The 24,599-nt window shown below is 39.0% G+C and overlaps 1 protein-coding gene across 1 annotated transcript in view; it reads right to left on the bottom strand.

The window, feature by feature from the left end:
- Positions 1 to 21,716, bottom strand: part of gareml (GRB2 associated, regulator of MAPK1-like) — a 238,860-nt gene extending 217,144 nt beyond the window's left edge. Inside the window, exon 1 of the mRNA XM_028799163.2 lies at positions 21,086 to 21,716. Within this exon, the coding sequence (XP_028654996.1) occupies positions 21,086 to 21,197 (112 nt within the window). The 5' untranslated portion in view covers positions 21,198 to 21,716. The remainder of the gene's footprint in view (positions 1 to 21,085) is intronic.
- Between the last annotated feature and the right edge of the window lie 2,883 nt (positions 21,717 to 24,599).

Below are 24,599 nucleotides of genomic sequence, written 5' to 3'. Positions count from 1 at the left end.
GTGCTGTATAACTAGCTAAGTACTGTTCTGTAAACAATATTTGTTATTTTTTATCAGGGATTAATACTATTAGCTCACTGGAGCCCCTTATTCTTAAACATGCCATATATAATTGCACATGAGTAAAACATTCATGCCGTAGATCAATTCTTGCTTTTCCTAGTGACTGACCATTGCTTTTGTTCATGGTCATTGGAAAAAACAATTTTACTGGAAACTATCCATCCATCATCCAACCCGCTATATCCTAACTACAGGGTCACAGGGGTCTGCTGGAGCCAATCCCAGCCAACACAGGGCGCAAGGCAGGAAACAAACCCCAGGCAGGGCGCCAGCCCACCACAGCGCACACACACACACACACACACACTAGGGACAATTTAGAATTGCCAGTGCACCTAACCTGCATGTCTTTGCACTGTGGGAGGAAACCGGAGCACCTGGAGGAAACCCACAGACACGGGGAGAACATGCAAACTCCATGCAAGGAGGACCCAGGAAGCGAACCCGGGTCTCCTAACTGCAAGGCAGCAGCACTACCCACTGCACCACCGTGCCGCCCCACAGGAAACTATATTGTTTGGAATTCAAATGGATAATGAGTAGAAATAATGGTAATCTGGAATATAAATATAATTTAATGCTGTACCACATCCTGTGAAAAAGGTAGCTTCAATCTGAACTGAATGTAATGCTTTGATCCGTAATCTTGTATCATCACAAAGTTTTGGGGGTTTAGATCAAAAGCAATATAAACTGAATTATGGTTTACCTTGACTTATTATAATCAACACTGACTTTTACATGCTGAGCATTTATGAGAGATGTACAATGAATTGAACATTTTGGTACTCTGTTACTCTGTTTAGTCAACATCTTGCTCCTTCTTGCTTTCATTACTTTTACACAACATATTAGTCAAAATTTGGGTGGTCTGGGTGCCGCGCTGCACTAACACTCAATCGTGGAAAATGGGGTATGCCAGTAGCAGCCCACTAAGAAGCACTGCATTGTCTACCTGCTGTATGTTCTGTCTATGTGGGACTCCCTACTGAGATTAGCAAAAATTTAAGCTTACCAAGGCATACTGTCCCTCCCGGCTTGTGCTGTACCCACGGCTGTTCCAGGCTGTTACTGTTTCTGCATTGTTAACCAGAGCATGGCAGTACACTGCGTCTGACTTCCAAGGGGACATCCCAGATGTCCGCAATATTGCATGTATTTCAACACCAAAGGCCCATTGTCCCCTACCTTGTTGTTCAAAATATATGTACTATAAATATGCATGATCAACTTCAGATTTGTACATATTTTATACCACATCACAAGGGGTGACAGAATAGGCAGTACTGTGTGTATCCAGGGAGGCCACTTGCTAAGCATGCTTTGAGCTTCATAGAACTTTCATTCTTCTCCTTCACTCTGTAATGGCCTTCCTGTGCATACAGCAGCAGCCCCATCTCTCTCTGCGTGATTCTTTCCCTTCCTTTGCGGCTCTTAACAGAAAAAGGATCCAGCCCCTAAGAACTGCCCACTTGTAAATGAATATTACTGACAAAAATAACGAGTTGGCTAATTTTCTTTTTTCTGTTAAGTCACCAAATTTCAAATAGCCAAAGCGTTTTTGAGATTTTGAGATATATCGTTTTTCTGTTGTGGTCGGGTTACTCCTAAATATTTATATTTCGGAATGTTCTTTCTTAGCAGATGCCTACTGGTCTCGATGTAAGCTAAATGGGTGTCACGCGTGTGCGACTAGGAGACAACTTCAGGGCACTTCCATCAGTGATACCACCCAAAAGCACAAGCTGGCACAGTAACTTACTGAGTTTCCTGTCCTCCTACCCTCAGACCAGAAGATCAATGGTGTGAGGACCTCTTGTGTCCCTTCCAGCTCTGGAGACTTGGAAGCACCCTGTTCGCATGGGAAAACTTAAAGGGGACGCTATCACAGTAGCCAGCAGTCTAGATTTGGACTCGTGTCTGAAAAGATGTCATCTTGATAATTGTTTGTTCGTTTGTTGTTTTGGTTTTCAGTTATATTGTGATCACACTCAGGTGCACCAACCCTTTATACTCATTTGTGTCCTTTTGTTTTTACACAGGAAGTAGTGTTTTTGTTGATGAGTCAGTCAGTCAACTTTGCACTATATATAGATAACAACTTCAAAAATAAAAGCTTGTCTCTCTCTGCCATGCTGTTTCTAATTAAAATGCAAATGCCTGCCTGTTAATAACCTATTATTACCAACATGGTTGACTTTATAGAGATATAGATTACCCATACACAGGAGTCATTTCTAGTGTTTTTGTACAATCTCTTCTAGTCGGCTGCTGTGTAAAGCCAGATCTCTTTTTCAGAGCACTAGTTGCCCTTAATTTGATTGATTTAATCGATTGAAGTAAAACGAAATACTGATAGATAGATAGATAGATAGATAGATAGATAGATAGATAGATAGATAGATAGATAGATAGATAGATAGATAGATAGATAGATAGATAGATAGATAGATAGATAGATAGATAGATAGATAGATTTTTTTCAGGTGTTTGCCTTACAACCATATTTTGACATCAAAAGATTATTTTTGTGCTGATATGCTCCCCAACACTATTATCTGACAATGTAATCATTTGTTCCCTCATTGTCCAAATATTCAACTATGCCTGGCTATGGGAGGTTAATCCTAGCACCTCTAACCAGCTCTGAACAGGGCTCAGGTCCATTGTAAGAACATTCCTGATCCCATCCAGACTTACTGACACCAATTTGATTTAGAGTCATCAATTGACATAACAGACATGTGTTTCGGATGCATGAGGGAAATGGACTATCTAGGAAATAAAATCCATACAGACTCACTGGGATGTGCAAATTGCATACAAAGTGTGAGCATGATAAAATACAACCCCAGGCATTTGACACAGTGAGGCAGCAGAGCTAATGATTGTACCGCCAAGCTGGCCCAAAGTAAGCTGACATGGCTAAATACCTCCACCCTCCCATCCATCCATCCATTTCCATATCTTCTCATCCTGAGCAAGGTTGTGTGGAAGCTAGAGCCAATAATTTAAATGGTTTATCAGTATGAACAACTGCTTTACAATGACTTTCCATTGATCCATCCATTATTAGGTCTACTTTGTCCAGATTATGAGGGCTGAAGCCTAACTCGAATTGACACCTAGACATGTAATTTTAATCTAACTTTTAAGCTAAAACTTATTTTTTTCAGATTTGATACAACAGCAGACAAAAATCCAAACAGAAAATGAAAATGGTACACAAAATTTGACCAAGCCAATCTCTTAAAGATGTGGGGCCACATTGCTAACCAGTGCACCACCCTTCCACTGTACAATGCAGAGCGCATTATAAAATGATTTTGTCAGTATTGAACAATCAAGATATTTGCTTGGAGGCCTTCAACAATCAAATCCTTACAATAAGCTTAACATATAAAACATCTATAAAATATATTTCCCTTCATACACCATTCAAGGTGAAGCTGGCTCACTGATTCCTGGATAGAATCCATCCCAAACCCAAAAGGGAATATCTCAGGGTAAGAAAGCATGATTTATTGACTTTTTTGGTTATCCATTATGAAAAAGATAATTTAGGTTGGATTTACAGCACACCATCTTACTGACAATTTAGAAAAAATCTTTACTTACTAAGTTAACAGAATTGAAGGTTTACATGTAATGGGCTATCTGTCTAGAAAGATCTTTTAAGATACTACAGTGACAATTTTAGGATTGTCTGAACACATTAATTGCCTTTTTAACTTACATTTTGATGGCTGCTGTTTCATTTTACTTCAGGGTATTCCCATATAATTATCCATCCACTGAAGGAAAAGCATGCAGCCATACAGAGAGCTCACAAACTTTATACAAACCAGGCAACAAATGGAACCCAGATCACTGAACATGTAAGGCAGCAACTTTAATCTTTGTGCTATCGACTTAGCATATCTATTAAAACTACAACAATTATCCCTGGTGCCCAGCCCAACCATAAAGTAGAATTACTTCAGCTTTACGTTTTCACTCTTCTAACAAATTTGTGTTCTGTCTCTCAATAATATACATATGTCTATTGTGAAGTTAGTCTGGGTAGAGGCACCCATATGAACCACCAGAGGATGCCACCATCACAGAAGGAGGTCATTCAAGACCCCATAGGTCATATGCTGTGTTCCATTTGAACTGGAAAGTCACAATTTCTAAGTTCCTAGTCAAACTTTTCAACTGGAATGTCCTTACAAGTAGGATTTCCTACTTAGAAACTCAGGTCTGGTCCATCAAGTCTGACTTTGTCCAACTTCAGATTATGATGTCAATCCAAAATGGAGACATACATCACAAACATTAGCAAATGGTGTAGTATTATACTGCTTATTAGCACTTCTGCCTATTTTTGTGTCATTAAATCAGCCGTACACGCGGTACTGTCCAGCTTCTATGAACATGTTGTTCTGGATGCAGAAAATACCGCATAATTTGTTGTTATCAACTGGTATTTATTCAATTACATTTACTTATTTGGCTGACTCCTTTATCCAAGATGACTTGGTTGACATTTATGACACAATTAGCTACATTTCTTTTGGTTTTCCAATTGAAGCACAGACTGGTCAAGTGACTTTTGCAGGGTCACACATGTCAATAGCGGGATTTAAACCCACAATCTCAGGATTTGAAGTACAAATCCTAAACAACTACCCCACACTGATTTATTTAGAGCTGGTGTTCAGAAATAGCAAGCACAACATAGGTTTCCTGGAGGTATCCATATTGTTTTTCTGTCTTCGTTTGACTTAATTGGAACAGAAATAACATAAGCCCTATTGCAGGGATTGAGGTTCCCTAGCCCACTAGGGGGTGATGGGCATACTGAAGAGCACAATCAATCTGGCCCTCTTCAGTGCACCTCTGTAACAAGGGCAATGTGCAGGAATCTCTGGTGCCACTAGAGGAAGTTCTACCCATACGACACTAGAGGCTGATGATGTCAGCCGGGAACCTACAAGCGCCTGTGGCTGGGAACCCGGAAGTTGGTTGGGAGCACAATATAAAAGGGCCTTGCTTCCTTTGCTCAAGCAGCTTATAGTTGGGAGGCAGCTGGTCAGAGGGAGGAAGGAGAACCAAAGTAGTAGAAGATGAGCAGATGAAACATGGAATTGATAGCCAGGGGTTACTACTGTTTAGTAAGGCTCTGAGGCCCTGATTTTGTTGTACTTTGCTGTTCCCATGTATCATTTATTTGGATTTTGTAATTGAAGCCTTTACTTTGCTTTTGTCATTCTGGACTTCTATATTGGTACTTGGAGATGTGCCCTACATGAAATACTGTATTTTAGAATTCAAATAAAAAATAACATCATTATGTTACAAATAGTAAAATCTCATTGTTGCTACTAGAGGAATTCAGTGTTTTTTATTTTTTGATTAGATTTTAGATCAAATAATTTCAAGAATATTATATACTGTCTGTAGCCTTATGGAAATGTGCACTTGTGCGGATTATCAGAGAAGCATCTGCCATCATTTTTGTTATAATCAGTTCAATCTGTAATGTCCTCAGTTATCCAGTTAACAGGAAGAGACCAAAGAGTGTACCGTGGCCCCGAAGGGCAAGTGACAAAAAAAAAAAAAGCTGATGTGCACAATTAAACAAGCTCTTCCACCTCTTAAAATGGATTTGCAAAGATGGCAGGTGCATGTTTAGAAATGAGTTCGGCCATCCGATGCAACTTTACAAAACATAATGCCAGGGCCATAATATCGTTACAAACTAATGAAAGTATATTGCAAATTGACAAACCTAAGAAAAGACGCTAAGGTTTATTAACAAGAAGGTGGTCTTTCTTCTAAAATTATTAGTATGAGTATTTGTCAAGCTCCCAGAATCAATGACAATCAATACTATGACTAATGATGGCACTGCAGTCATCTCAAGGGGTGCTACCTCAACAATGATTTCTCCTGGGACAAAAATGATAATAAACAACATTTAAATGCACAAAAGCTGCTGTTAGTCCTTCTTAGGTAGAAATGCATCATCTGCAATTGCATTCTTACCAACGGCCATTTTGGCAGCTCTATCTGACACCCTTTGAATGCAACCGTCCACTTTGCATACCTGCTTTACCCACTACAGGGATACATACAGTATGTCAGCATGACAAGGCATGAAGCAAGAACCAACTATGGAAGAGCTGAATTAGAGGAGACCAAGAGTGATGAGTAAAAGTAATAGATATATGTCACACACACACGCACACACACAACCACACGTACAATGAAGACTGATGTGAACAAACCTCACTTGCCTTTAAAAGTAAAATGCACTTCAAAACTATTCATGTGACTTTAAATTTTTACCTGTGACTCTGAATGTGATATACTACAAATCAAACTGCCAAAATACACACAGCCAAGATGATATACTGTTATTGTATTCTAATGAATTAAAAAAACTTAATTACAATGTACTTAAACTGATATACTACTCTATTTTAATAGTGTATTACAGTAGATATTCCTGTAAATTCTTTTAAAGGAAATCTCTGTTGTCTTCAATTCAAAAGTAGAGTATTATGGGAAAGCATCTTTCCTGATTTTCTTGTACAATGAGTTTTCTGGAAGTAAATATTAATAATATTTAGCAAAAAAGTAGATGCACTTTGCAAGATTTGTGCATATGAATGGATAATGGACATGTGGATTATACAACATGAGTTACATGACAATTTTCTTTTATTCATTTTTATCATTTGCTATTGTCCAGAATTGGTCACTATTAGGTTCTGTTCAATTACAATCTTTGTTATGTACTTTTTCACTAAAACATGACATTAAAAATTTTTCTCTGCCATCAATACAAAACATATGAAAAAAAAATATCACATTTGGGAAGCGTATTACTTTCAGTGGAGCACTAATAAAGGAATATGTGACTGCATGCTTTTTTAGCATTTCAATAAAAATAACATTTTCTTATATTGAAACAATGCTGAAAAACAACAGCTTTCACAAAATTAATTGTAATATTATGCAGGTGTTCACAATTCTACAACCATGTTAAGACAAATGTTAAACTTCTAAATTCTTTCTTTCTTTCTTTATTTCTTAAATAAGAAGTAACTTAAATATGCATGGTGCAACTAAACAATAAAATATCATTAAAATTAATAACAGTTATTATAAAATCATAAAATATTAACTTGAAAGTAAACAAGATGAGGACCATGCACTTTACATTAAGTATTAACATAATTCAAAATGTAAACACTAATTATATGAAAACAAATAATACATTAAAGTAGACATTGTTACTGTATACATACCTTACAAGGAGGCTAACAAACTGCATATTCTTTGTGTACTAAAAGACCAAGACCTGAACGTATGCTGTCTTTAACACTGTCTTTATTGTTCATAATCATATGTTGTGTGTTTATGCTGCCCTTTTTACGTAGCCTTTTTAATAATTAAATAAGTAGGCAAGTGCCAGTGAATGTTGCAATGTCCTTGAAATTAAAATTAAAATGACATCCTCACTTACCATCATTCATTCAAACAGCATACAGCATTCACATCCCAGCACACACTGAACGGATTTCCCTCTGAATGCAGCACTCATGATCTCACAACTAGCTCAAGATGTAAATATTTATATCTAAAAAGCTACAGAGGCTAAACACTGGCTGTGTCAATCAAAGTTAAGATTCACAGCTTTCTAGTAGCTAAATGTCTTTTTGTGATCACATAAACTGTAGGCAAATGTCCTGCTGACATTCAAAAAATGTTACCAGTCAGACATAAACATTAATATTAAGAAAAAAAGATATTGCTGTCACGTCTGCACACCTTCCTGGTTCATCCTTGGTAAGCAATACCATCTCAGGGTAAAAGAGGGCACTTTTGCTAATGGTATCATCTCTTTCTGTTCCTACAGCACAGGGAAGATGCCCAAGGAGGACAACTGATTCTGCTCCTTCCAGTCAGACGACTACAGTATGTATTCCAGGCACTCCTGGAAGGTGGTATCTTATTGTGGTCAAACACTTGGAAGCAAGGAAATTCTGAGAACCCAAGAAGGGATTGCAACGCATTATTTTGCTTTATATGTGCTATGTTGTTAAAATCTATTTTGTTAATTAAAGGGGGTGACCCAGTTGGTGCCCAAGCATTTATTTTGGATCCAGGGTCATAATTTGCAGGACCACAATACTAATATTTTAGATTGAACTGACCATGAAGAAAAGTTGTACTTCATATTGTCTGCAAGTAATTCCTCTTACATTCTGCCAGCAAGAAGTGACAACTTACTGCCCATGCCTCACTGATCTTCACCTTCATTTTAGCCCATGTGGCTTTGCTGTGAATTTTGGCAGCAGAATGTCAGGCAATAAAGGCTAATAAGTTGAAAACGAGTGGTCATAAAGAGTATAATGTGGGATCTATTTTAATATAACAACTTTTCTGTGTCCTTTCTATATTTTTTCTTTGCAGGAATATGCTGTTTCTACTAAGTTCATACATGCTTCGTAGCTTTCTACTGATACACAATGTAGCAAGAAGGTAGCGTTTGAAAAAAAAAAAAACTATCACTGAATGTACCTGATCAAGCCAATTTACAAAACTGCATCCATCCCACACTTCCATTTTCTGAACCTAATTTTGTCCATTGTCTAATTTTGTCCACTGAGCCAAAGACAGGAAGCAATCCTGATGAGATGACAGCCATAATAGTGAACACAAGGTAGTTCCATAATAGGAAACACTCACACAAGCCAGTTTAAAGTCAAATCAAATGCTTATTTTACAATTTAAAAATATTGGTCACAATGGTTTTACAAGCATGGTACTTGACAGCTAAAAAAAAGTCAGCACTCTTACTTTATAAAATACTCAAACACTTGAATATATCTAACACTAACATTTTGTGTGCTCAATTTAAGGCAACTTGTGGATCGTTAATATAGACAAGGTTACTCATTGTGTATCTTTTACTTTCTAAAACTACTACAGTACACTACGCTGGACAAAACATTACCTGCCTTCTCCCAATATGTGGATTGTAACACCCGGGGAAATAGGACTATTGACCTACTGTATGCAAACGTTAAAGACGCATACAGTGCCAACTCGCTGCCTGCGCTTGGGAAAGCAGATCATAACCTGGTTCTACTTCAGCCTCACTACAAACCAAGAGTGAGGGAGCTCCCTACAACCACACGCTCATTCAGGAAGTGGTCCCCTGAGGCAGAGCAGGCTCTGAGAGACTGCTTTGGAACTACGGACTGGGATATCCTGCAGGGGTCACATAGTGAGAACATTGAGGAGGTTGTTGACTGCACTACTGACTACATCAACTTCTGTATGGACATTATAGTTCCAGTAAGAACAGTACGCTGCTATGCTAACAACAAGCCATTGATTACAAGGGACATCAAGGGCCTTTTGAACCAGAAGAAAATGGGTTTTAAAGGCGGTGATCAGCATGAGCTCAAGCGCTTGCAGAAGGAACTTCGAATCCAGCTCAGGGCGGCGAAGAAGCAGTACAGGAGAAAGCTGGAGCAGAAGTTGCAGAATAACAGCATGAAGGAAGTGTGGGATGGGATGAAGATCATCACTGGCTGCAGCTCGAAGCAGGGTGCCACCATCGAGAGAGGCGTGGAGAGAGCAAACCTGATGAACAACTTCTTTAACAGGTTTGACCACCCTAACCCACTCTCACCTCAGAGTACTACACCCTCCAACCATCCTTCTGCTGATACCAGCATAGGAGAGAGTTTCCTCCCACCCACAATTACAGCAGCCCAGGTAAGCAAAGAGCTGAGGAGGCTTCGTGCCAGCAAAGCATTGAGTCCAGATGGAGTATCGCCATGACTGCTGAAAGTCTGTGCGTTGGAGCTGGGGAGTCCTCTACAGTGTATCTTCAACCTGAGCCTGGAACAGGGGAGAGTCCCGAGGCTTTGGAAAACATCTTGCATCACCCCAGTCCCAAAGGTATCACGTCCTAGTGAGCTGAATGACTTCAGGCCTGTCGCCCTGACGTCACATGTGATGAAGACCATGGAGCGGCTGCTGCTTCACCACCTGAGGCCACAGGTCCACCATGCCCTCGACCCTCTGCAGTTTGAATACCAGGAGAAGGTGGGAGCAGAGGATGCCATCATCTACATGCTACACCGATCTATCTCCCACTTGGACAGAGGCAGTGGTGCAGTAAGAATTATGTTTTTGGACTTCTCTAGTGCCTTCAACACCATCCAACCTCTGCTCCTTAGGGACAAGCTGACAGTGATGGGAGTAGATTCATACCTGGTGGCATGGATCGTGGACTATCTTACAGACAGACCTCAGTATGTGCGTCTTGGGAACTGCAGGTCTGACATTGTGGTCAGCAACACAGGAGCGCCACAGGGGACTGTACTTTCTCCGGTCGTGTTCAGCCTATATACATCAGACTTCCAATACAACTTGGAGTCCTGCCATGTGCAAAAGTTCGCTGATAACACTGCTATCGTGGGCTGCATCAGAAGTGGGCAGGAGGAGGAGTATAGGAACCTAATCAAAGACTTTGTTAAATGGTGCAACTCAAACCACCTACAACTGAACACCAGCAAAACCAAGGAGCTGGTGGTGGATTTTAGGAGGCCCAGGCCCCTCATGGACCCCGTGATCATCAGAGGTGACTGTGTGCAGAGGGTGCAGACCTATAAATACCTGGGAGTGCAGCTGGATGATACATTGGACTGGACTGCCAATACTGATGCTCTGTGCAAGAGAGGACAGAGCTGACTATACTTCCTTAGAAGGCTGGCGTCCTTCAACATCTGCAATAAGATGCTGCAGATGTTCTATCAGACGGTTGTGGCGAGCGCCCTCTTCTACACGGTGGTGTGCTGGGGAGGCAGCATAAAAAAGAGGGACACCTCATGCCTGGACAAACTGGTGAGGAAGGCAGGCTCTATTGTAGGCACGGAGCTGGACAGTTTGACATCCATTATACAAAGTTATTGTCTGTTATACCTGCTTTTTTATCACTCTTTATTTAATATTGTTTTTTATCAGTATGCTGCTGCTAGAGTATGTGAATTTCCCCTTGGGATTAATAAAGTATCTATCTATCTATCTATCTATCTATCTATCTATCTATCTATCTATCTATCTATCTATCTATCTATCTATCTATCTATCTATCTATCTATCTATCTATCTATCTATCTATCTATCTATCTATCTATCTATCTATCTCAGTAGCAGGAGTTAAACTCCACCATCATTTGTATTTTAAGTTTAAATTCAGCACTCACAAAACAGCTTAAAACTAGAAAGAAATGTTAAAGACTCTTTTTGTTGATTGTATCAAGACTATTTAAACAATTGAAAATTATTGTTACAAGGAAACACAAAGATCTCTTTAAACACAAGTTTGATAACACAACGTAAAACATTAAACCAGATGTTAATAGACAGTCCATCGTACTGCAGCATTATCAAGATGAAAATCTTCCTCTCACATCTCCTCTACCTCTTTCAGAGCACTGCTATATACTGTACATCAAAAAATCTTTCTTTGACAAGTCAGACTGAATTGTCCCACTGTGCTGTAGTCTCTAGATAATATCTGGAGTAAAATCAGAAGGGATAAAACTGTGTGATTAAAAAGCAAATCATCCTCTACCACAGAAGAATCCCAATCCACCATCTACGCCTATGCACACACAACTATGTTTTTGTTTATAAACACATACTGTATACTGTAATAGTCTTTGTTTTCACCCTTCATCCACACTACCCAAGCAATTTAAAAACAGACTTTTGAAAACGCTTTCCAGAGTCATATACTTCTGAAAATGTTAGTTCAGCATTACACAAAACAGAGTTTTGAAAACACACACTCACTTTATTTCGAAGGTCAGACAACAATCAAAATGCATCTGAAACATGTAGCACTTTATGCAATCACAACTGATTTGTGGTTGAGTAAAACTATGGACGCATGCCTAAGCATAACAGTTCATTGGATTAATGAGGAATACATGCTGAAAAGCAGATACTTGTCATGCTGCCTCTTTAAATGAGAGCGTCTTTCGTTACAATACTTTCCTCAAGAACGGGGACGCCACTGCTCAAGGACTGAGTCTTGAAAAGGTAGAAACATTTAACAATGTGTTGCTATTGAAACACTTCTCAAACATATTGTAGCATTTAATGCCTTTATATAGCAGTACAACAGAGCTATCTGGTTGTTATATTAACTTCTTAATCTTACGTTACTGTAATTTAAGATTTTATTATGTACTTTGATTTTTACATACATTTGATTTATTAATACCATAGGACCCCAACTTCACATTCTTGGAAGGTTGGAAGGAGACGAGATGTGATTTTCTCAAAGAGATAGTTTTACGTCTTGTGAGACAAATCTTTGTGTCAAGAGATTTAACCACGCCCGGGGCCGGAAATAAAACAAAGAGTAGATGACAAAGTAGAACGTCGTAAAGAATTTAAAAACGTTGGGGCGGTACACATGCAGAGCAGGTTAGAGATAATGGAAGTATGAAAATTTGAAAATCTCAAAAAAAGGATAGTAAAGATTGCATAAGCGCATATGGAAATTATTAATCGGTGAAATAACGGAACAGCGAAAAGAGATCAAATATATTGTTCGAATTTAAACTTTAAGTCGGAGACTTGTAGATCGTCTAATTCATGTTGCATCAGGGAAAAAAAAAGTAGTGTTTCTTCCCAATGAGGAGACGTACCCGCAAGAATTAAAAGATTTGTTGTTTGGTGAAAGTGAAATCCTGTGAGAGAAATCATTTCTCATTTGTGTGAATGCTATTGTCAGACACACTTCTTGTAGAGAGAAAGAAACGATATTCACTCACGGGCAGTTATATGTTACATTGTCACTATGTAATTCCAAACACGGAATCAATATTCAATGCAATATTGATGAAAAGGTAAAAGCAAAAAGAGATCGAATATATGGACATAGGTGATATGACAGAAGTGCGCCGTGCAAGATGCAGATCACGCGGCACAGCAGCAGCAAGCCAGCAGCTGATTGAGCAAAGAGGAGGTAAAAAAGAAACTGTATTTGTTTCCCATTGTATCACCGTTTAAGAGGGGGTTTCGGAGGAGCGACCGCGTCTCCTTGAGGTGCGTTCAGCCCCCCTCTTGACAACCCGGGGGGGGGTGGGGAGCAAAGTGAGCAGGTTTGCCCCCTAGTACTACATTAAAAAATAAGTGTACTGTATCTTTACTGTAACATATAAAAAAGAAACATTATTAAACACTAGATTTGACATTTCCAATCAATCCATCATTTAACATTAACATTGATATTTTAAATGGTTCTCTTAATAATGAAGGTTGTACTGTACTGTTTGTAAAGTGAATACAGGATATGTGGTCGGCAGGAGAAGGGGCATTCTTCATTGTAATTTAAATTCAAATTAATATTGACAGTTATAATATTAAAAACATTAATTGTCATTTATTAATTTTGCTCTCCTATTAAAACGTTCAGTTCATTGCAAGCACCGCGTAAATGTGCAGGCTGTAAACTTCAATACTGTTCGTAGTAAGTTAAAAATAAAACCACAACACATTTTTGCAAGATGTGCTACAGGATAAAATAATGTTTGTTCGCAAAAACCCCTTCATTCAAACTAATCACCTGTTTTGAATCAAAAGAATACAGTTTCCGGTAAAATTGTGTTTTGCATCAACCATCAACAAAAACCAAGACTTGCTCTACAACAAAAATATTTTACTCATGGCCATTTTTATCTAACATATTCCAGAGTAAAGAGCTCTAGTGAACTAATAATGTTATCCCCTGGTATAAAAAAACACAAATATCATACATTGAAAAGTACTCAATTAGTTACATAGAACTTCTGACATATCTGATTAACTGATGGCACTGTCACCGGATTGCCTTAGGAAATTTCCCAGGCAAAGCCAGGTAACTCAAACACCTAGTCTGAAATAAAAGAATAATAAAAGAGTACAAAATGACAAACTAAATATCTGAAAATGACATGTGTAGTTACAATTCCTACTTTAGAACCTTCCTTGCGGATTGCCCTTTCACTGCTGAAACACATGTACACCCATCCTGCTCACTCCAAGCTCTATAGAAGAGGATCATTTACTGAATTCTTGTTTTTCATATCACTGGAGAGTGGCAACGTGTTGCATGTTGCACGGTGAGTAAGTAAAAATTTCCCTGTACTCTGTACACATGACAGTACTACTATTACTACTACAGTTGTGATATGATGGCAAAACGTGTTTGTTATTGGAAAAACTAACAGCTGTAAATTGATCAGCTCTACACGAAAACAACAAACTACTGCATCTTGCTATTTGCAGTCCATTTGGCTGGCGTGATTCTAGTGCAAGCACTTCCATGCTGTCCCTAGTGATTATGCTTATGTCTACAACATAATTCATAAAAAAGAAGATTCATTATGAAATACTGGATTCTCATCGTTGTAAATGGGTATGAAATGTCAGGATACAGTATAAGCTAATATTCTCAAACCTGCTTAATCCAACTTAGAGTCACAGGGCTTTAGCTCATCCTGACGACAACAGGTGAAAGGCCAGAATCCAGCTTTGGACAGGACATCAGTCTATCTGTCTAACACAAATACACACATCCAAATGGGCCAGTTTAAAGTGCCAGTTAAACCAACACACACATTTTTGTGAATATACAGTTAGAACATACTAAAGAATTGAATGTTATGAGAAAGTAAAAATAACAACGCTTTTTAGATCAAATGAAGGAGTAAGAAGATTAATTAGGTCATAGCAGAATATATATTATCAGCTAAATAATATAAGTTTAACATAGAATACCCACAAACAAAATTCTAAAGTAGAACATTTATTCCATATTACAACTGATCTGACACTTACACAGACTGTCACCTGTGAGGAATCAGTCAGGATCTTGCTACTCACATAGAGAGGCTGGCTGCAAACACAGAGACATCAGGCTACTCAGAGGGCCTGAGTATGTGGCCAGGATCTCCTTGTCTTTTGTATTGACATTTGGGGGCTCATCCTGGATCACTCAGCGGGAGGGACAATTAGAAGGGAGGGACAGCAAGACTGGAGATGGTTGGGGGAGTGCCTGCTGCTGTGTAATATGAAAACCTAAATTACACATGAAGGCTAATTTGGGAATGTCCTGGGAAGGGGAGGGCAAGGCTGAGAGAGAGACCATTGCTGTGCAATATTATACCTTAAATTTCCTTTCAGTCCAGCTGGACAAATAATCACGTTTGAATGGTATTGCCCTGGGTTCACAGCCAGTCCCTCCAAGTACCTGGAACAGCAAGGTTCTATTTATTGCATTTAATGGAACCTTTGCCTCAAAAGACAATGGACAGCATTTGTTTTGCTTTCTGAAATGTTTTTGGTGATTATGATAGACAGCTTCATGCTGAACACAATTTTCAAGTTTCAGATTGACTATATCACATAGGAATCTGGAGAAACATAAAATTAAGTTTTATTGAACTTAGTGTGTTTACCCGCTTAATGATGCTGACAAATAAGCTAAAAATGTGCTGCTGCTGATTGTTTTTTGTTGATAGCATCTGATGCTTCTCAGTTCAGTGTCCAACAACAGTCAGCCAAAACTGATGGATTCCACTTGCCCTGATACTGCTTTTCCACTACTGTAATGTCCAAGTGAAACCTTTCACCATATTTGATAAAACCAAAATTAGTAGGGAAAAAGTGTGAATGCAAAAAATTAATGTTTAATGACATATTGCACTTTATGGTTCTGTATGCTGGAAGCTTACAGGCAACTAGATGGGTGTAGCTGGTGCTCTGTAGTTGTCAAGAAAATTCTCAGCAATGTTCCTTTAATGACTCTGTGCAATTCTGGCCCCTCTAGCAGATCTTCAAACCATTTGTCATTGAGGACGTGGTTGTTTTGTGGTCTAACAAAAAATGTCTTTTGTAATTTTGTCAGAAGTTATTTGTGGAAATAACTGTCACAAATATTGAAAATCCTTTACCTTCATTGTTCACCGCTTTCATTAAATTTTTCAGCAGTCCAAGTTTTGTATGAAGAGGAAGGAAAATATCTTTGTTGTCTCGACACTTGGTTTATGTGCCACACTTTTCTGCCCTGGAAACAAAATGTTTTACAGTGCAGCCAGTTCTATATAAAGTAGAGAGTTTTTTGCATGGCTTTTCCCATCGCAGATGAAACAACAGCACTTAGTATGTCTGAATTGCATTCCTATTTGTTGTAACAGTTGTTGTATTGTAGATGCAAACCAAAAATATCTGAGGAAATCAGAAAAAACAGGCAATTACAATAAAAGAGTATGTGAGAAAATGATTTTTGTGGTCAGCAGGCCAAAATCCATAAGATACACCCAAATGTCCTCCAGAATCAAAATGTTTATTGTCCAGTGTAATAAGAGATGTCTGACCACAATTCCAATGGGATGCACATACTGTAAATAATATAACTGGAGTTTGTTCCTGAAAACTATTGGTTCTTAAAGTAATTTATGTAGGAAAATGCAATGTCAATAAGAGATGCTGAACTTCTAAAGAGTGAACTCTCCATCCATTTTCCAGCCCGCTGAATCCGAACACAGGGGTCTGCTGGAGCCAATCCCAGCCAACACAGGGCAGGAACCAATCCCGGGCAGGGTGCCAACCCACCGCAGGACACACACAAACTAGGGCCAATTTAGAATCGCCAATCCACCTAACCTGCATGTCTTTAGGAGGAAACCAGAGCAAACACGGGGAGAACATGCAAACTCCACGCAGGGAGGACCCAGGAAGCGAACCCAGGTCTCCTAACTGAGAGGCAGCAACACTACCACTGCGCCACCGTGCCGCCCTAAAAAAAGTGAACTATTACTTGTAAATTAAAATTGATACTTAAATAATAAGTCTGGTCTGACTGTTGTATGAATTATATTAAATTACTTCATAAGACACAGTTGTTCCGTACCTGTGTGGGTCTTACTCCAATATCCTCAGAGGTGGGCAGGTTACGTTAAATGGATCCCCTAAACCGGCCATGTGTGAATGAGTAGGGGTTTGTTTTGTGATGAGTGGGCTCTGCAATGAGGGCTCTTTGACTTCTTCCTCCTGGTGCTCCTAGGACAGGCTTCAGCTCTCCATCACAGTGAAATGGAGTAAGCAAGTCTGAGAATATTATATTAGGTTATCTTACGTTACAGCAATTGGAAACTGGCCAGTCTGGCTGATTACCAACTGCTGTCTTGTTGTTGATTTGTTTTATTACAGCCACCTATTTAAATCTGTTAGAAACTTATAAGTGATGTTTTCTAAATGACCATAACATACAACTATCCATGTTCAGAATAGATGTGAAATGCATTTCCAAGAAAGCAACCTAAAAAATAGTTGAAACTCACACAGACACATACTGTTTTTAACATAATTAGTCTAACGGTCAGGCTAAACATTTTTAAAATGTAAAAGCTGAAAGTCTAAGACCATAGCTGATCACCTTTAAGTGCTAAGATACGATTGCCTGTCTTCTTAAAAGTGCTCATACTTTCCAAATTCATATGGTCTACCCCAAAATAAATAAAACATATAAAAACAACACGATAAAAATAATAATAAATAATAAATCACCTTTTTTTAGTAGACTTTATACAAACATTTGACACTTCCCAGCTTTCTGCATAATAAACCAGTCTCACCATAACAAACCAAATTACATTTTCCTTGTCATTCAACCATCAATCCTCCAAACCCACTTATCCAAACAGGGTCACGGGAAAGTTGGAGCCTATCCCAGCAAGCACCACCTTCCTTTTCATTTCATTCTTTTGCAGTACAAAACTTCAAGAAGAATTTTAGCCATAACATCAAAAGTACTGATTCACAAACTGGTTTGACTGGATTACATGAAATATCTGCGGCCAAAGCATCCTTATCCATAGATTTATAAAAAATAACAAGCCTTCCAGAAGTTCATACCACCTCCCACAAAGCAACACAAAGATTACCACTTCAATCATTTCAGTTGTTAGTGGCTATGTAAAGTGTGTTGTGATGGCTCTCACTATAAAAGCTGTTATAGAAATAAAAACTTATGTGTTATATAATGTATTTGAAAAAAAAAAAAGAATTATTTGCAGGGTCTTCTTATGCGATGTTTTAAATGTCTGACCTCCAACGTGTTTACCAAAAATTTATCAGCATCAAGACCAACAGATAGATTTAACAGCCCAAAGGGAAATGTTAGCTGAGACTGTTAGTCAGTAATGCAGAAAATAAAACAAATAAAAGAGGATATAATATATGTTAAAAGCTAGCCTAATAAATTATTCACTGTGCTACTTAAAATATATTACCTGTTTATCTATTTATTTGTTTTGCCTTCATTTAACCCTGCCAACAACAATAGCTTTTAGATAATAATAAGAAGTACCACTGACATGAGATTCTCAGACTTGCTTTATCCTATTCTGCGATCATCAGGTGCAAAGATGGGACCAGACCCTGGATACACCACCCGCCCATCACAGACCCTTTTCATGCTCATAATTCAGAATTGACAACTAACACGTCTTTGTGAAGTGGAAGGAAAAACACAAAATAAAATGTGAGCAAAGGTTGGCAACATACATTCGATGTAGAGCTTTTCATCTGTAGCCTTAATTTACCTAATCTTAGCGAATCGGCAGAGCACCCCTGTGAAACAGAGTCATGTAATGTGACATTCCCCATGACTAAACTGATGACCAATAAATGATCAACCAAAATGAATGAATATAATGCAGCAAATAAGAATAAGGAAAATGGATTTTGGACCTCAAAAAAAGAGAGAAGATCATCTGAATGATGTCTCGTGAATGGAAAAAAGAAAAAAAAGGGCTGAGATTTTGGCTGAACTCACTATAGATGTTAACACTTCATACAACACCAGCTCCATCTGACTCACGTAAACGGGTGAACATGACTGTGCTGACAGTTGCATTTTCAGTCATTTAAAATGACCTGGTCCAGCAAGAAGATCAGCAACATCAGTCATCAAATCTGACATACCCCATGACTTGAGGAGTACAGCGTTCAAAGACGCGGGATCTGTAAGTCAGTGATTCTAAACACTCCCTACTACTGGTGCCTTAGTGCTTAAAATTACAAAGTACAAAACTCCATTGGTAACACATCATACAAGTGAGCACAGCAATCACTTTGTTTTTGGATGAACCAAGTTGTTCTCCAGCAAAAATGAAAAAAATGTAATCTCAGTTATCTTTAAGCAACTTGAGTTTTCTTTTATTTTGCAGATCTCTCCATATAGATATGTGGATCGCACTACTGCCTCATGAATCCTGCAATCTGGGCACCCAGTCATTGTCTATGTGGATCTGGCATGTTCGTCCTGTGTCTGTGTGGGTTTCCTCCAAGTACTGCTTTTTTTTTTTCTTTTGAGCCCCAAAAGACATGCAGGTTTGGTGGATTTCAGACTGGCTTCTTTGTGTGCGCATTAGTGTGCCCTGTGATGGACTGGCACCCCGATCAGGTCGGTTTCTTGCCTTATGCCCAATGCTTTGATCCTGAATGAGACTATGCAGGTTTGAGAATATTATGTGATCTACACCTATGAATGTGTATAAATAAGCTTTTGATTGTTACTGCAGCATGCTTTTGTAACGCGTTTGCTCTAAATGTATAAATTCTTTGGTTTAGTGAATGACTCACTGATTCGTTTGCCTATCTGTCATTACTGATTGATTAAAATGACACTCTCACGGTCACCACCATCCGGTCTTGCCACACAGATTTAAACACCTTTAATCAATCGGGGGTGTCAGAGTGACCACTTTGGGAGGGTTGTAAGTCCACAAGGCCACATGACTGCCAAAGATTTGAGAATTCTGCTGTTTATTTATTTGTTTAAAAAAGATGAGTTTAGAAATTTAACAAAAATGTGTAACCTGATGTGTATGAGGGGCCCACCGCACGAAGCGTCAGGTGGTAACTTTATATTCAGTTAATCGTATAATAAAGCATATGTTATGATGCAAATGCTCCGAGATACTTCAGTAGAGTCTGATAAGCTAATAAATCCTTGACACTGGACATTTTCTCAAGAAGTTAAAAAAAAAGTACGATCGTGTTTTTCTAGTAAGGCTCCCCGGCTCACACGCACTTGTCACTGAGCGCCGCTCCTGCCTCCCAGCTCTCCGCAGTGGAGCATCCCTCAGCCGCGAGGGTCTCAAGCTCAGTCCAGCATTATCGCCTTCACCCGAAAGAAAGCACGGAAAAGAAATCCACACAATTACCCGGCCCTTATTGGGGTGGCTTCTTTCTTATGAGCAATGGGGGTCTTTCCTCTCGGTGCGCAATCACAAAGGAACCCGCAACTAAGTGGAGGATTGGAGGGGGTCGCGTACTGATGTTAAAGCTGCCCGTTTCTTTGAGGTGTTTACAGGACCGCGCACTGCTTGCTGCGCTTTAACCAATAATTTCAGCGGAGTTTACATCCTTCTGTTCTTCTTAAAAAAAAATAATAGTTCGAAAAAGACCAAAAAAATGCAACTGGAAGGTCCTGATTAGTATGCAGGACACTCGGTGGCTGATTACAAAATCTCCATATGAATAGTTGCGGATCATTTACTGAATACAAACACGGGCTCCCCGTCACATCCAGCTGCCAAATGTAAAATAATCTGTTTGCAAAATCTGTTCTGGCCAAAACTGAAAGGGGTAGCAGATGCTCAGAAAAAAGTGGGACATCCTGGGTTTAGTTTGCACAAAACTTGCAGGAGCGCAAACATTTTTGAAGGAGTACACGAGTGAAACTCTATGATTTATTTCTAACTTGAGACCCCAATAAATAAAACAATAAGCTTCCCTTACTCTGTTTTTTTTGTGATTTACTGTTATTCGGTCTAATTCAAGATGCTGTGATAGAAGCTGAAAACGAACGCGCAGGGGGTGGCTAAGTGGATTTAAAGATGCGCCCCCCAGCAAGTCCAGTAAACTTTGCCCGGCCGCTTTTACTTACCTTGGCTGAGACGCACCAGGGTTGGCAGTCGGAATTTGCTAATTATTAAATCCAAAGGCAAGGACACCGAGCTCCATTTGATCTCGGAAAGGTTACCCGAAAACTTATCCATCGTTCCAACATCATAACCAGCAGGAGGTCCGAGAGTTTACAAATTCACACCAAGTCGGAGACATCAACGGAGCCGCTCCGTGTCGCTTTTGCGTAATTCCTCCTGGCATCGCCATGTTGAGCAGAGTGAATGGGATTTTTGGGTGAAAGAGAGAGAGAGAGAGAGAGAGAGAGAGAGAGAGAGATTTTTCCCATGGGATTCGTGCAGACCCGCCTCTTAGGCAATACTCAATGAATTCACAAGAGCACCACCTTCAACGGCAGCGTGCTAAGGCTTCCTCAAGCCCTGCCTGCCTGCCTGCCTAGCTGCAGTTCCCAGAATGAAGCATGCGTGAACCGCTAGTTAATCTGCAGGCACCTTGTACTTCTCATTCTTCGTAGCAAGTGCGGCTTCTTCAGTAAGACAGCAAACGGTGAATGACACGAGAATTCCTTCTGTATAAACCGGGAGAGTACATCCTGCGCTTTATTGTGGAAAATCATGCCGAGAGAAGCGAAGTTTGCTGCGACTGTCTGCTGTAGGCGACGCTCGGTCTGCCGGCTGGTTTATAAAAAGCCTTAAAACAATCGACTGGCTTTTTTCTCCCCTAAAGACATTAATTACTTGCGCATTAGCCTGCTTGCTTCACGGAAAAAGAAAAAATAAAGCTTTTGATCTTAGATTTTAAAGCATTTATTCCCAGCATGTATTCGAGCGACTCAGATGTATCGATATTGTGTGCAGCTTGATGTACGGAACGGGCTTAGAGTTAAATGTGTGTACAAGCCGGAGTTCAAAACAACAAGTTCATGGGGAATAAAAATAAATAACTTTATTTTATTTGATAAGGATCAAAAATCATTCAGTCTGTCTGGTTCTGTTCATAAGAAAATAGATATTGTTAATCACCGGTTATCAAATTGACATTTTATGGAGGACGGTGTATAACATTCACCAGAAACAGTTGAGAAGATGCTATTTGTGTTTGTGGAGGTTCAAGTGACCATGAATTACTGGGATACTCCTTCAAAGACAGATTTTTTTCTATATTACTCATTCCATGTAGTTTGTAGAGGTAGCTGATGAAACAAAAATTAATTTCATGTTTTCACGAAGTGCGGATATAACAACATTTCTGATTGAATGTTAGTCAATGGCGAGCAATGTCGGACAATAGCAAACAATATTAATTACAAAAAAAATCTCTCGTTTCTCTAGTCTAATAAGTCTTATGTCAAGTCATCCATTCATACAATGTGCAAAATATGTGTATTTTTGCTAAAATATCAGTCCCCCCAAGTAATCTGATTGGTCAGTTTAGTTTTGACCTAATTGGTAGGTTAAGCTGTAGTTGGACAGCAAGTGTCAGGCAAGGCAGGTTAACACACAAAAATACAGAGGACAGGCCTAGGAGGAATTCTGAGAGTTGCCTTCAAACACGGGGAGTATTCATAAGAATAGAAAATGATGTTTCACACTGGGTAATGGTTGCTGGTAGTCAAAAACCAGACAAGATCTGAGCAATGCACTTGAAAATGACAAAGTCTGAGACAGGGGCTTAGCCAGGAAAAGATTTTAGGGTGGGCCTATATAAAAATGAGTGTACTAGTTTTTAGTAGGATATATCAAGGGCACTTCTTCAAAAAATTCATCTATTCATACTGTGGTAAATTCACATAACTGAATTATTAGGACCATGCAAAAGTTGAACAAAAATTATCAAGAGAATCAAACACTTGTGCCATAGTGGACACACACACAAAATCAGTCCCTACCTGTCCTGTATTCAATCCATTTGAATGGTTCATACCATTTTGCAGAGAAACATCAAGCCTTTCCCATTATCATAGTTGTTGGAAATGACTGCAAATTAGGTTGAGTTGCTGGTTCATCAATGGCTGACAGATCTTTTGGTTGTTCTGTCATGGCACACGTGTCTTTTGGGGCCGATAAAGCTAGAGTCTCATCAGATGGAGACACTATTGAAATGTTTGCTCCAGGCATTTTCTCAGCCCCACACAGTTACATATTGTGTGTCTCATTTGTGCCTGGGTGTTCCTCTTCACCAAAACAAGGATTTTTGAAAAACCTTGATATTTCTGTTTGTTTTGCCATGTCAGAAATAATCCCTCAAAATAAGAACTATCTCTGCATCAAAAATACTCAATTATGCAACTTAAGGTTCTGTTAACTATCTAATGACTACTACCAATCAGGTTACACATACACCGTAACATTGCCCCATTTATTTAATTATTGAAAATTCGGTAAACCATCGGGATTTGACATACCACTTCGAAACCGAAGGAAAGATAAAATAACAAATACCCAATCAATCACAAAATTTAAAGGAAAATTTCATATACCATGAATTGATTGGCTGGGCCTATGGCCAATCAGGGTAGGCCTGGGCCCATTGCCAGACCTCCCCATCCCTACGCCACTGGTCTGAGATGCAGGTTGGGGAGCATGTGCTGATAGTGCATCAGGCATACTGAGAAAACAGGAAGCGCTGGCCAAGACAGGTTGAGGCACATGAAGATACTGAGGGTACACATTAAGGGGAGAGATATCAAATATTTTTACATTTGTTCTATTTGTTTTCGACAGATAACATAGCTAGTTGTTACATAAATACCTGTGAAAAATTAAAGTAGTGCACAAACAGGAAGCCCCTTCACTCAGGGTTGCACATTTGAATGAAAACTGGACCAATTAATGATGGGGAGAAGTAGGTCTTGAATTCAAAAATGTAACACCATGTGAAGGGGGTTCCTGTTTGTGCACTGCATTCATTTTTACGATATATTTATGCAACAATAGGTTAGCAAAAAACACGTGTTGTGCAAAATTTGAACATACAACTGGATGACTTAATATAACAGAAGACTTTGTTCATGGATTATTTTGAAATCATTTGCTGTCGTTCAGCGTTGGTCACTATTGGGGTCCATTCTATTAGAAACTTTATGTTTCTCCATGGAGATATGAAATGAAAAAAATTTCTCAGCCACTACTACAAACTACAGTAAGTAATGTATAAAAAAGCTATTGTTTTTGAGTGGAGTGGTGCTTTAAGTTATATTGCTTCTGTTAGCAGTTTTTCTTTGTTGTGCCAGAAGATTGTTCTTCTTCAAGTAATATGTAATAATTTGTAGCATAACCTAACTTAAGCTACTACAATATTTTTTTATCACCAAACTGAAGCAAAATATTGGTCATGAATGTAAAGTTATGCCAAACTCAGAAAACAATGTAGCGAGTGATTTATTAGAGGGTCTTGTTTTTTAGTACTGGAAAATACCAGTATTAGTAGTAAGTTGAATTGAGGGGTGAGAGAACCAATCAGTTGCCACAACTGGGCATGATTCGGCCCTTCTTCACTTTCAAAAGGGCATTGGTAAGATGCTGACCTTTGTACAC

The sequence above is a fragment of the Erpetoichthys calabaricus genome, chromosome 3 (genome assembly GCF_900747795.2).
Source record: "Erpetoichthys calabaricus chromosome 3, fErpCal1.3, whole genome shotgun sequence".
NCBI classification, from domain to species: Eukaryota; Metazoa; Chordata; class Cladistia; order Polypteriformes; family Polypteridae; genus Erpetoichthys; species Erpetoichthys calabaricus.
This window is presented reverse-complemented; position numbering and strand designations above follow the sequence as displayed.